General features: G+C 46.6%; 1 protein-coding gene across 1 annotated transcript in view; it reads left to right on the plus strand.

Moving 5' to 3' along the window:
- Window positions 1-9,032, plus strand: part of GABBR2 (gamma-aminobutyric acid type B receptor subunit 2) — a 425,235-nt gene extending 416,203 nt beyond the window's left edge. The window contains exons 18-19 of the mRNA XM_012475766.3: window positions 3,213-3,330; window positions 6,381-9,032. Coding sequence (XP_012331189.2) covers window positions 3,213-3,330; window positions 6,381-6,546 — 284 coding nt within the window. The 3' untranslated portion in view covers window positions 6,547-9,032. The remainder of the gene's footprint in view (window positions 1-3,212; window positions 3,331-6,380) is intronic.
- The last annotated feature ends 4,624 nt before the right edge of the window (window positions 9,033-13,656 follow it).

Here is a 13,656-nt window from a genome sequence, read left to right on the forward strand (position 1 = left end):
TAGAAAAGGAATTATTCAATAAATTTCCTTGAGATAAATCTGGAGGAGAATAAGGTAGATCCTAAACTCACACCTACACAAAAATTAATTCTGATGAATAAAAGATTTAAATATAAAAAGCAAAAACATGAAAGTACTAGAAGAAACCAAAGTATAATTTTTTAAAAATAATCTCAGAGAGAGGAGGACCTGTCTCAGTTTGAGGCAAAACAGAAATCACAAAAAGAAAGGTTGATAAATTTACATACAAAAAGAATTTCTTTCATAATACAAAAGCTGTGATAAATAGTCAAAAAATCAAACAAAGCCAAAGATTAACTCAGATAACAAGCTTATGTCCTTATATATAAGGAGAAATGATATGTAATAATACACAAAGTATGTATAACTATATACCAGTTAGTAAGAAAAAGACCAACATCTCAAAAGAAAAATGAGCAAAGAGAGTTCTCATAAAAGGAAATGGAAATCGTTCTTACACTTATGAAAAGATGATCAATCTCACTCCTTATTAAAGGAAGGCAAATTAAATCTGCAATGAGATACCACTTTTGCCTCAAAGATTGGCAAAGACCAGAGATCAAAAAGCTGCTCAGAGTGCCGGCAAACAGGTTATGAGTGAGGCATTCTCAAGTGTTGCTGGTTGAAACAGAAACCATTCAGACCCAGCAGTCCCACTTTTGGGATTTGTTCTCCAAGCCTTAATATGTTTTTGCTGCTTTAACACAATACTGCAGACTTGGTAATTTATAAACAACAGAAATGTATATTGTACAGTTCTGGAGGCTGGGGAGTCCTAAATCAAGGTGCCCGTAGGTTCAGTGTCTGGGGAGGGTCCAGCCTCCACTTCTGAGATGGCACCTGGATCGCTGCATCCTCTGGAGGGGAGGAACTCTGCATCTTCATGTGGCAGAAGGAGCGGAAGAGGCAAACCCACTTTCTCAAGCCCTTTTATAAGGACCGTCACCTCATCCATGCAGGCTCTGCCTTCGTGACTCAATTACCTCCTCAAGGCCCCACCTCTTAACGTCATCACACTGGTTATTCAGTTTCAACACACGACTTTGGAGGAACATGTTCAGACCATGGCAGTATGGATATACAGTCGATTCTGCTGCTTCACAGTCTCGGTCATTATGTTCTTTCTATAAAGCCTCCATCAACAGTGGATTTGTGGCCAGGTGCAGTGTCTCACTCCTATAATCCCAGCACTTCAGGAGGCCGAGGCGGGTAGATCACAAGGTCAAGAGATCAAGACCATCCTAACCAACATGCTGAAACCCCGTTTCTACTAAAAATACAAAAAAATTAGCTGGGCGTGGTGGCGTGCGCCTGTAGTCCCAGCTACTCAGGAGGCTGAGGCAGGAGAATCACTTGAACCCAGGAGGCAGAGGTTGCTGTGAGCCGAGATTGTGCCACTGCACTCCAGCCTGGCGACAGAGCAAGACTCCATCTCAAAAACAAAAAACAAAAAAACAGTGGTTTTGTGAATACCGAACCATTGCTCCGCTATAGGATTTGGCTCCTGGGAGTCTCTCACAGGCTGACATCACAAGCTGACATTTTTGTCAACCAATCAATATATAATTTTGTTGTATGCATGTTTCTGTTTAAAGACATCTTACTTAATCTATGTGGTTTAATTAACATTGCACTCATGGCCATGAGCACATAGCACATGCATGATGGAGGCTTCTCTGACTCAGGGATTTTCTCCATCAGGCACATCACAGCCCTCTTGTGCTTAGGGACGCTAGCCAGCACTTCAGCGCTGTGCTTGGGGGCATTTTAAACAGCAAACTCACCAACACACAGTACAAAATGTGAAAAACATGTCACTGAATAACCTCCAGAAAGATACTTATTTACAATATAAGAGCTAAATGCCAAGGCAGCGCATCTCCTTCTTCACCCTCAGCTGGGAACGCGTGCATCAGGCAGCTCACATTTTCCCACACTGTGCCTGTCAGCAAATGACCACAAAAGCATTTAAAGTATTGATTTGGGGATTACAAATAAATGTTAGTGAGAAGAAAAGTTCGCAAATAGAAAATTCATGAATAATGAGGATCAGCTGTACTCACGTGAATGCAAAATGACATACATACAAAGTTGCCCACTGAAACAAAAATAAAGACACCAGTGCTCCCCTCCAGACCCGAAGAATCCAAATCTTGGATGGGGACCATATTTTTATACTTCTTTAAATCTCCCTGTATGGTCCTGAAGCACAAAAAGAGTTGAGAGAATTTGAATCACCATGTTTTGTGGCTACACAATATTATTTTGAATGGAGGCCCTATAACTTATGTAACTAATCCAGTATTATCAGACAAATTCAGATTCGTTCCAACATTTTGATGTTATAAATGATGCTGAGGTTGAGGCTGGAGGCAGTGGCCATGCCTATAATCCTAGCATTTTGGGAGGCTGAGGCGAGTAGATCACCTGAGGTCAGGAGTTTGAGACCACCCTGACCAATATGGTGAAACCCCATCTCTACTAAAAATACAAAAATTATCTGGGTGTGGTGGCATGCACCTGTAGTCCCAGCTGCTTGGGGCTGAGACAGGAGAATTGCTTGAACCTGGGAGGTGGAGGATGCAGTGAGCCGAGATCATGCTACTGGTGGCATCTTGTAAATATCTTTGCACAGATCCTTGGTTATTTTCTTAGGATAGTTTTGAGACGTGAAAATTCCAGGTAAAAAATAGGTACTTTTGTGGTGCTTGACACATACCGACAGTGCCCCCCAGTAAGATTATGACCATTTATACTCCCACCAGCAGTTTACTATTATTTTTCTTTTCAGTCTTTGCTGCTCTTATGAAAAATATACCTTGGAGGTTTTTTTCTTTGTCATTACATCCTATGTGCCTGTGAAAAAGACCTTAATGTTAGAACCTCTCGTTTCTAAGTTATGTTTCCTATATTAGTCGACTTGATTTCCTCCTTTTTTTCTTGGAGAGAAGAGCACGGGGCATGCCGCACACATCCCCAGCACATTGCTTCCATCCCTGATTGCTGGAGGCTTCTCAGCTCACTGTGTTGGTCCCGGGAGAGCCGCTACACAGACCCCAGCTTAGAGAACACAGAGGGATAATGGGCTCCTTTGCATTCTCTCTTCTGGGGCATCAGCCTACAAAAAGTTGCATTGTTGATTCTTAAAAACTAAGTTAACAGAACGTGTTGTGGTATTGTTTTGCATTCAGATGGAGGAAAGGCCATTTTAAAAAATCACCTCGATCAAAATCCCCAGCTACAGTGGAACACAACAGAGCCCTCTCGAACATGCAAAGATCCTATAGAAGACATAAACTCTCCAGAACAGTAAGTACCTTCTCCTTGAGAATGATCACTAAAGAATAAATGCATCACTCCTGCACAAGAGTTTTCAATTTGCACCATGTTTTCACATCCGTTATTTTGTTTGCTTTCCACAGCCATCCCATGATGCAGTCCAATTACAATGCTCTTTTTACAGATAAAAAAAAAACTAATATTCGAAAAGGGGAGGTGACTTGCCAAAGCTCATTCAGTTGCTACGTGTAAGAAATAGGACTTGAACTCACATCTGTCCAACACCAAATCCCACATTCTCCACCACAGCACGCTGCCTTTGTTATGTGTAAAATTTAACCTTGCTAAATGCGTTTACTTAACAGTTTACTGAGACCTACTCTATGTCAGGCATAGTGCTGGGGTTACAGCAGTGAAGAATATGGACTAAAATTTCTATCTTCATGGAGCTTCCATTCTATCTAGAAGGATGATAGCGTAATAAAAAAGCAAGACATGGTGTGTCAAACAACAGGATCTTTGGAGAAAAATAAAGCAGAGGAGGGAGTCAGGGAGTGTCATTTTAAATAGGCTGGTTAGAGAAGACTCAAGGAGATGGTGACGTATAAGCAAAGACCTGAACATCTCTGTTAGCTTTGTTCCCCCAGGCAATTTTAGACCTTCTCATCTTATAGCACATTGGAAGCAGAAGCTAGAAATATAAAGTTTGAAACTTGGCCTCTGGAAATAACAAGCCATGATGAACTAGCAAAAGCAGCCAAATCACCAATGGCAGCACCATTTGGGGCCCTTTAGTGTTAGAGCTAATAGCCTATCAACCCAACCACTCCAAGGCCTGGCCAGCTTATAGCCGAGGACAGTGAGAGTTACATGGAATTTGTCAGCAGTTTGCCTAGCAGTTGCCTCCAGTAGAGTGTAAGCATCCTGAGGGTAGAGTATGAGTCCTTCATGTATCCACTGCACTGAACACAGGTTCTGCCAAGCATTTGTTGGTTCTTGACAAGGGTTTGTTGAATGAATGAAGGGTGAACAGGATCCTAACAGACAGCAGAATGAATGCTCTGACAACCACAGGGCCCACCTTGCCTAGGCAGACAGTCTGCCCTGGGTGCTTGGACACGGCACCCTTTTCTCAGGTCAGAGTTTATTCTTCCCTTTTTCTCCTGGACATTTTACCAGCATGATCTTGTCTTAAGGCACAGACTGCAGCTGACATTACACAGGTTCAACTTTAACTTCAGAATGAGATCTCCAACACTACAGTTCCATGCACAACTGTGAGGTGTCTCTTGGGAGGAGTCTTTCTGGAAAGTGTGGGCATCACTTCATCTGTACCCATCTATCTCACTAGAGCCAACCAGTGACCTAGATGAACCCCAAGGGCACACCCAGTTGGAATAAGGCTGTCCCCGTGAATTGATTTGCCCCCACCACAAAACAATGTGGTTGAATAGAATCAGCAAGAATTCCAGCTTCCCCAGTTCTGATTTTGTTTCCATGGGGAAGTTACATGAAGTCTGTATCCTTCCCTCTTCTTTATAATGGGAATAGCAGTATGTCTTTTGCCTATTGGGTGTTTGTTAAGATCTGGGGTTTTTGTTTTTTACATTTTTGTACCTGAGTGTCCAGGCGCTGGGAATACAAGAAGGTGTAAGAACTCAGTCCCTTCCCTCAAAGAACACAGAATGAAAGTTGCACGCATGGAGAACTGTGCAAGAATGCCGCTAAGCAGAGCAGAGAAGCAGTCACCTGGGCACATTTGCCACAAGCAGCCTTTTCAATAATCAAAGTGACATGACAGTCATTAAGACCTGGAAGGGTGTGGCAATGAGAAGAGAGTCAGAGGACAGCTCCCTTTTCCCTACGGCTACCCCATCACATGCTAACTCATGCCCAGCTCGGCCCTGCCTCCAGCTTTTTCTGGCTTCATTTCTGGATATTTACCAAGGATTCTGCTTAGCAGAGAAAGGGTTCTCTCAGCAGAGAGTGAGCACAAAGGTGATATTTAAACTGGATCTTGAAGGAAACACAATTCATCATGTCAGGAAGTAGAGAAACAGTCTTCCAGACAGGGAAACAACAGAAGAGCTGGATTTCCAGGGAAACTAGCTACCAGACGGCAGGGCTTACAGGTGGAGAGGATAGAAGATTCACCTGGAAACTTCAGATCCAGAGACAGAACTTAGGGAGCCCCAAATATCACATCAGTGTCCTTTTTCCCCTTCCTTGGCTTCCCAGTGTTAGAAAGATAACACTAGCTACCAAAGAAGCTGAAAGACCAAGAAAGAGCCTGTGGGAATTGGCCCAGCAAGAAGGGATGCGGTCCTGGGCAAAGCAGAGGCAGAGGAGAGAGAGGAAGGAGAGAGTAACTGAGAAGTCTTTCAGGAACGGAACTGAAAGCCATGTGGAGGTTTGCAAGAGTAGAGAATGAGAAATGTCTGTGTTTGCAGCAAACCCCCGTTAGAAGGGCAATGCTTTGTCCTCAGTAATACGGTCCCCAACTTAGAATTCTTTGACTTTACAATGGTGTGAAAGTGATATGCATTCAGTACAGTATTCAGTAAATTGCATGAGATATTTAACACTTTTTAATAAATAGGCCTTGTGTTAGATGATGTTGCCCAACTGTAGGCTGATGTAAGTGTTCTGAGCACGTTTAATGTAGGCAAGGCTAAGCTAGGATGTTTGGTAGGTTAGGTGGATTAAATGCATTTTCAGTATATGATATTTTCAACTTACAATGGGTTTATGGGAATGTAACCCCATCGTAAGTCAAGGAGCATCTTTTCTGCTAGAACGTTTGTAATAATCGCCAAATCCTGGACCAAAGCTCAAGAAGACTCATCTCCCTTGTTTATTCCAGTCTCCCTGGTTATTCCCAGGGTGGTAGCTGGCACCTGTGGGCCTTCATTAAATACCTGCTGGATGACTGAATGGTTAGCTGATTGGATGGACAGATCTTGGATTCAGAGAAAAATAGGCTCCTGTCATCAGCTTTTTTAGCCAAAGTGAGTCCAAGGAACTTTCTGGTGAGCCCCCAGATAGCCTTCACTAACACTCCTCCCTCTCCTTCTCTCCAGCATCCAGCGACGGCTGTCCCTCCAGCTCCCCATCCTCCACCACGCCTACCTCCCATCCATCGGAGGTGTGGACGCCAGCTGTGTCAGCCCCTGCGTCAGCCCCACCGCTAGCCCCCGCCACAGACATGTGCCACCCTCCTTCCGAGTTATGGTCTCAGGCCTGTAAGAGTGGGAGGCCTGGGCCCGGGGCCTCCCCCGTGACAGAACCACACTGGGCAGAGGCGTCTGCTGCAGAAACACTGTCGGCTCTGGCTGCGGAGAAGCTGGGCACCACCGCTGGCCTCTCAGGACCACTCGGATGGCTCTCAGGTGGACAGGACCGGGGCAGGGGGAGACTTGGCACCTGACCTCGAGCCTTATTTGTGAAGTTCTTGTTCCTTCACAAAGAAGAGGAATGAAATGACTTCTTCCTTAACATCTGTAAACAAGGAGGACCTGGGATATCTGAAACTTGCAAAAAAAAAATAAAAAATCTAGACAAGGAGAGAGGCACTAGAACTCCAGCTGGAAGTCACAGAGTGGCCCACGCAGCCTTGGGAAGAGGCAAGGGGCTTCTGAAGAAACCGCCTCTGCACTCTGCACACACATCACTGGCTGTGGCCCCTCAGGCCAGCCCTTCTCCACTTTGAGGGAGGAGGTGGGAAGGGCCACCAGGCCCCCAGCTGCCAGGCCAGCTGACCCCAGCCTTCCTGGAACAGGGAGTCTGCAGGAACGCAGACAGGCACAGCCCTGGGGCAGGCAGGCCAAGGGCTGGGGCACCGGAGCAAGCTGACTTGCATGCTCCTGATGGGACTTGTGTCACCCAACGAGATGTTTGTTACTCTGGTAAATGCCACACGTTAACACAATAACACCCATTCTGGGGACTGTGGGGATTTAGGGCACGTCACTGCAGACACGCTCTGCAGCATTCACCAACAGTCTGTCATGCACCCACCACGTTGGCCATGTCCTTGTGTTCCTGTCGGGTGCTCCCAGTAACCAGGGGGACCACCCGAGCTAATCATGGAATGTCTGTTCCCAGCAAACACGATAAAGAAAGATTGTGCACTTTAACCTCTCTCATCAGGCCCCAAGGGCTGGCTGGGATTTTTTTTCCCCACTGACTTTGTTTCTGACCAAAGTGAATCAGGGGCATTCTGCTAAAAGACATCCCTGTAGACACAGGGGAGAGAGTTGCTGGCTGAGGGCTTCCCTTGGCTTCCAGAAGGCAGCCTTCCATCCAAACAAGCCAGTGAGCTCTCCCCTTGGGATCACCGGGGTGATCAGTCAGCAGATTGATTCTCATTCATAAGATCATTCTTCCCTTTTAATTGAACCCCTAAGAGCATTGGCCTGGGAGTCAGACAGACTTGGGTTCAAGTCCTCAGTCCCCGGCCAACTCCCTATGTGACCTTGGTTAAGTCACTAGTGTCTCTCTGAGCCTCAGTTTCCCTTCTGTAACAGCTTGGGGTTGAAATAACACCTGTCCTGCCTACCTCACAAGGTCACTCTGAGGATTGAAACTTGATCTTGTCCAGGAAAGCTTTGTACCAAACAAACGGTGAAGCAGCCCGGACCCATGAGGTATGAGTATGACTGACCTTCAGCCCTCACTACAGCTGTGGGCGTGGCCCAGAGAAGCTTCCAGCACGGCCCTCTACCCAGAACATCTGGGCTGGAGGGAGGCTCCCAATGACTTTTCTGACATTCCCAGACAGGTTCATTCTTTGCTCAAGAAAGGCCCGAATGACAATGTCCAGGGTGTCTGCACAACTGAGCAGTTCGCTCACTCCCTAAAGAAACCTATTGGCAGCTTCAACAGGCAGGCAATAATCTCTTCCCAGAACCACTGCAGTCAGGAATAAACTGTTTTCTCCATCAGGCTTCGACGAAAGGGCCCACAGGAATCTTACCATCGCCAGCATTTCAAACCCACCCTATTTCACGTAGCATAGCTTTCTGCTCCCCTCCCCAAAGAGAGGTTATGGAGGTATTGTAGCTTTTAGGGAAAAAAAAAATGTTAACACATCACAGGTCAAGTTGAAGTCATTCTCTGTTTAGGCACTTAAAAATTGGTGTTGTCACTCACTGTGTATTACCAGTATTTACTTGCTTTCTTGATTTCACCAGAACCAAATTTAATTTAAAGGACCACACTAATTTTTCAAAGGGAAAGAGACAATTAATTGTACATAATGTATACACACACACACACACAAACAAAATACCTGTAGAAATATTATTCCAGCATAGCAGGAAAACAAACAAAAGTATTGGACTGTCGGAGGTGAGCCTGTGCGTCTGTAACCCTTTGTGACTCCTGAGCGTGCGCCGTCTTCTAGGATAACCCACGAAGTACATTCTCTGTCTTACCGATACTGTAGGTTCACCCATTTTTTTAAATTTCCTCGCAAATAACAAGACCCACAGAAGTGACTCTAGCTATTTAACGGTTCTGTTCTTTTATATGCAGCAAACACACCATCCATTTCCGAAGAGGCTTCGGCCCGAAGGCATTTTCCAATGATGTTAGTGCACAAACGCTTTAAATTAGACTGGAACTGCCAGAATCAAATGTAAATGAGGAATTTCTCATACCCCTACTGCATGGTATCGATTTTTAATAAATTGTTGCAAATTTGTTTTTATGAATAAAAGGAAAAAACCTGTCGTCTTTAATGCCTACTCATCCCAAAATGCAGGTCAGATCAGGTCATATTCCTCTACTCAGAAACTCAGGGGACAGTTCTGGGTTTGCCTGCTCAGCATTGTCCCTTCCTTCATAAACTGCCCTCTCCAGCCTCCTGCTGACAGCGGCAGAGCAGCCCAGTTACCAGGTGACCCCAATTTCTGGCCACAGCTGATTAATTCGAGGGTGGGAACCTGACCCAGGCTGAGCCAGTAAATTCCTTCCCCAGGATTTTTCCATGTAGAGAAATTTAGTCTGCCATAAAATAGAAAAAAATGAAGCCAACAGAGAGAGAATCAGGACCAACAGCTGGGTTCTGATAGAGTCCGAGTCCCTGGTTAGCATCCCTTCCTGTGCTCCTCTGAAAGTACAGCCCTGCTTTTGGGGAAAGGAAGGGAATCTACTGGAAGGGAATCTTGCTACCACTCTCCTTGCTCCCTCCCCCAGACACAGGGATTGGTTCAGGAATATGCTCACTATCCAAGAGCAGCCAATCAGAGCACTTCCCAGGGTTTCTGCCAGCTGTTTTCAGGAGGTTTGAAGGCAGCCTGGGCCCTCACCTGCTCGGTTGTTCAGGTCTTCCTTGGATTCTCTGTTCTTCCAATACATTGTCCTTTTTGCCTAGGTTAGTTCAAGTTGGGGTCCCATCACTTGCAATCCCAAGATTTTTAACTAATATGGAAAACCCACGACCTCAGCCCTCACTCCCCTTCAGGGCCTTGCCAGCCTGTCGAGATTTGGCCCCATGCTCTTTTCCAGACTCATCAGCCTGTGGAGCCACCCCAAAGTCTGTTTCACTTCTCCAGAGCTGTGGCCTCAGCCGGCAGCTCTGACTCATCCCTCTAGATCCCCTTCAATGGGATCTTCTCTTCCTAGCTCTGGACTGAGGACTTTGCCTCTCTATGGCTCTGGATATGTGCTCATGCTCTCCCCTCCCCATTCCAGACCCTGAGCTCCCTGAGGATGAGACTCATGTCTGCTTCCATGATGTTCCACTGGGCAGCAGTTCGTCCTGGTGTCTCAGAACGGGCTTCGATGAGGCTTTGCACAATTGAACATTTTGGTGCAGTGTGTCCATAGTAGCTGCTGAATCTAGAAGGCAAAGCAAAGGCGGAGGTGGCCACAGCAGGCTGGGGAGGCCCGAGGTTCATGTGACTGGGTACAGTCCTAGAAATGGGGGCACTGGACTCTCAGACTCCACTGGAGAGCTGGTTCCAGGCTGGAGTTTTCCGGGACATGGGAAACAACGTGGAGCCCCCCAAGGAGCAGGCTGCCTGAACCCTGGCCCAAGAGACCCCTGCTCCATCCCTGCTGCTACACACCACTGCTGATACAGCCTTCCTACGGGATATGGGTTGTTCAAGGATGGGAAACAGGCTCAACAAGAAGAGATGTACCCAAGGTCACCTAATGAGGCTATGGCAAAGGCAGGAACAACCAGAATCTTGACTGGTCTTCGTCTCTACCTGACCCTGACTCAGAAATGAGAGCAGAGAAGGATGGCAGCAGTCATCTCACCCAGCCCCTCGAGGTACAGATGGGTAAACAGAGGCCCAGCAACTGGAGCCAAGGTCAACCAGAAGGTCATGAGAGGGCCGGCGTGGAATCCAGATATCCTGGTTTTGAGACTCATCTCTTCTCAGTCCACTTCCCACACCTGTTCTACCACAGGTAGCTCAGCCACAGCGGTGAGAGGCTGCCCCAGGGAGCCATTTCTCAGCTGCCATAGACTTTTGAGAAATATTTATATAGCCTCACTAAATATGGAGTCAGCCAAGACAACATTTGGTCTTTCCTCTGGGCACATCTGAAAGAGAGAAATGCCCCAAGTGTTGAAGATGCTCCTTGTCACGTCACTGAAGTGATGCCTTGCTTGCCCATGAGCAAGAAAAGCCCAGACAGCAATGGTGCATTTCACTCCTCTTCATTCTTCTTCAAAAGCATTCTGTCCTCCTTTTGTTATGAATGGCTCATTTCTGAGTTAAAAATAAAATAAAAAATAGTATTTCCCAAACTCAAAGAAAGGCTTTCTGGAGTTGAAGCCCTCTTAGAAAGCTCTGCCTGGGGCTCTCCTCACCCTGGGGTGTGGAGACAACACTGGGATCCACTCTGAAGGAAGATGGGGAGAGGTTTCTGGAAACAGCAAGCCTGGGGCACCAGCCAAGGCCTGCCCTTCCACGCAGTTCCCTGTGCTTAGCAATTTCTTCTCTACAAGGATCAGGATCCACAGGCCTAGAAGTCAGTGCCGGGGAGATGACATGGTGCTGGGTAGATTGCAAAAAGCAGACTGGCGGCCATCAGGACCTCTGCCTGTCAAGCAAGCACCTCTGCCTTCCTGCAGCTCCTCTGGAAGCACCGCCCTGCTTTTGGGGAAAAGCAGAAGGGAGAAAATCTGGAGGGCCGCCCTTGCTTCCATCACTGAACACAGGATTGGTTCAGGGATATGCTCATTACCCAAGCCCAGCCAATCAGAGCTTTCCCCGGGGGTTCTGCCTGCTGTTTTTAAGAAGTTTGAAATTTTGCCCTCCATGTGGAGAGCAATGAAAAGAGAGAAACTGAGCTCTCAGTGCCTCATTTGGGCTAAAGGACCAGTGATGCCTAAAAATGCATCCATCCTTGAACTTCTAGGTTTTAAACTAATACATACCCTTTTCTGCTTACATAGAGTAGGGTTTCTGTCACTTAGAACCAAAAGAAATCTGTGGGGTGCAGAGGGCTCCATGAGGGGTTCACTGTTGTCTGAAATCCTCCTAGTTTGGGGGAGACATGCAGGAGATATTTCCCTGGCCTCACACACGTGCTCAACAGGGACGTGGGTAAAGATACTCAAAGGGAAGGTGGGGGCTAAGAAGCCTCAGGAGGCTAAAGAAGGGTCAAGGAGCCAGGCTGAGGGCCAGAGAGCGTGCTTAGCACTTGTCACCTGCCTGTCCCCACCTCCTTGGCTTATCACACGTTACTTAGCCTTGAGGAGCAGGGTTTGTGAGGTACTGGACAGTACATGATTAATACACTCTCTGAAAGAGAAAATCCCTCCTCTATCTCCACTCCGCATCTGAAACCTCTGGCAAATCCCAGGGGCTCACTCCATCTTACTTGGTCTGCCCTGTCCATGGGCCTGAGTGGGTCCTGCCCAGAGATGACAATTCACTGTCTGGTTCTTCCAGGTCCCACCTTCAGGAGCCCCAAACCCTCAATGGGGCATCCACTGAGGCCCTGATCTTTGCCAAGGCCTGTGCTAGGCATCAGGTGAACAGTGAACAGGATATAGGTCTCAAGAAGCTCACACACTAATAGGAAGACAGATGCTTAATGAAGAAACGACAATAGCATGTGGTAAGCACCTAGCCCAGACTGGGCATGCTTCCTGGGGAACATAACCTCCAAACAGGACTAGTTTCGGGGGTTTGTAACCTCCAGACTTTTTAAAGGGTCTCGTGTTTGGCTTAATGCTCTGCTCTATTTGGAAATTCTAAATAACTTTTGAAAAGGGGACTTAGCATTTTATTTTCATTTGTATTTTTTATTTACTTGTTTATTTTTGAGACAAGGTCTCACTGTGTTGTCCAGGCTGGAGTGCAGTGGTATGATCACAGCTCACTGCAGCCTCGACCTCCTGGCCTCAAGCAATCCTCTCAACTCAGCCTACGAGTAGCTGGTACTACAGGCATACAACACCACGCCTGGATAATTAAAATTTAAAACAATTTATATTGCCCAGGCTGGTCTCAAACATCTGGGCTCAAGCAGTCTTCCCACCTCAGCCTCCCAAAGTGCTGACATTACAGTCATGAACCATTGTACCTGGACCAGGGCTTAGCATTTAAATTTCATACTGGACCCCACAAGTTATGTAGCCAGTCCTATACCTAGACCTGAAGGTGAGTAAAAGCTAGCCTGCAGAAGAGAGAAAGAAGAGGAAGGGATAGGGAGAGGACTAGCAGTCCAACTCTGGAATGCATCCACCTGCAGGGGCTGCTATGGCTGCACCAGGGACAGCCAGGTTGTGTGTGTTAATCATTTACCATGGAATCCATGTGGCTTCAGATTGCTGAGTGATCAGACAGTATGCATCCTGTCTGTGTGTGATGACATGGGTTACATCTCAAGATCATCAGTCCTGGGTGCAGATTCCTACACTCCCCCTCTACCTGGCTGCATGGCTTTGAATGATTCCACCTCTCTGAGCTTCTGATTCCTCATCTGTAAAAGGGACATGATACCTCACTCAGAGGTTCTCTGACAGCCAGGGAGGCTCATGGGGGAAAGTGCCTTGTAAACACTAAGCTTATATTTGTGCTACTCCCAGCCAGGAGGAGTGTAAAGTGAGCAGCTTCGGTAGGTACAGCGGGGCAGCCAACAATCTAATCTCACAACAGGATGCATCTAGGAAGAACCCCGTCAGGGAAAACGTCCTTACATGCCGTGTTAGGGGCAAGGTGCGATGCTGAAGACAAGGCTAAAAGAGAACAATTCTGTTAGAAAAATAACTAGAAATTTGGGGTTGGAAGGAGAGAAAAGTAAGAGAGGAGGGGGTGGTAAGTAACAGGGCAGTGTGGCTAAAAGACTTTTAAGAATAGGGATGTGAAATTCTTGATTTTAAATCAT

This window comes from Aotus nancymaae, unplaced genomic scaffold (assembly GCF_030222135.1).
Source record: "Aotus nancymaae isolate 86718 unplaced genomic scaffold, 86718_ANA_hifiasm-v0.15.2.pri h1tg000003l, whole genome shotgun sequence".
In the NCBI taxonomy this organism is placed as follows: domain Eukaryota; kingdom Metazoa; phylum Chordata; class Mammalia; order Primates; family Aotidae; genus Aotus; species Aotus nancymaae.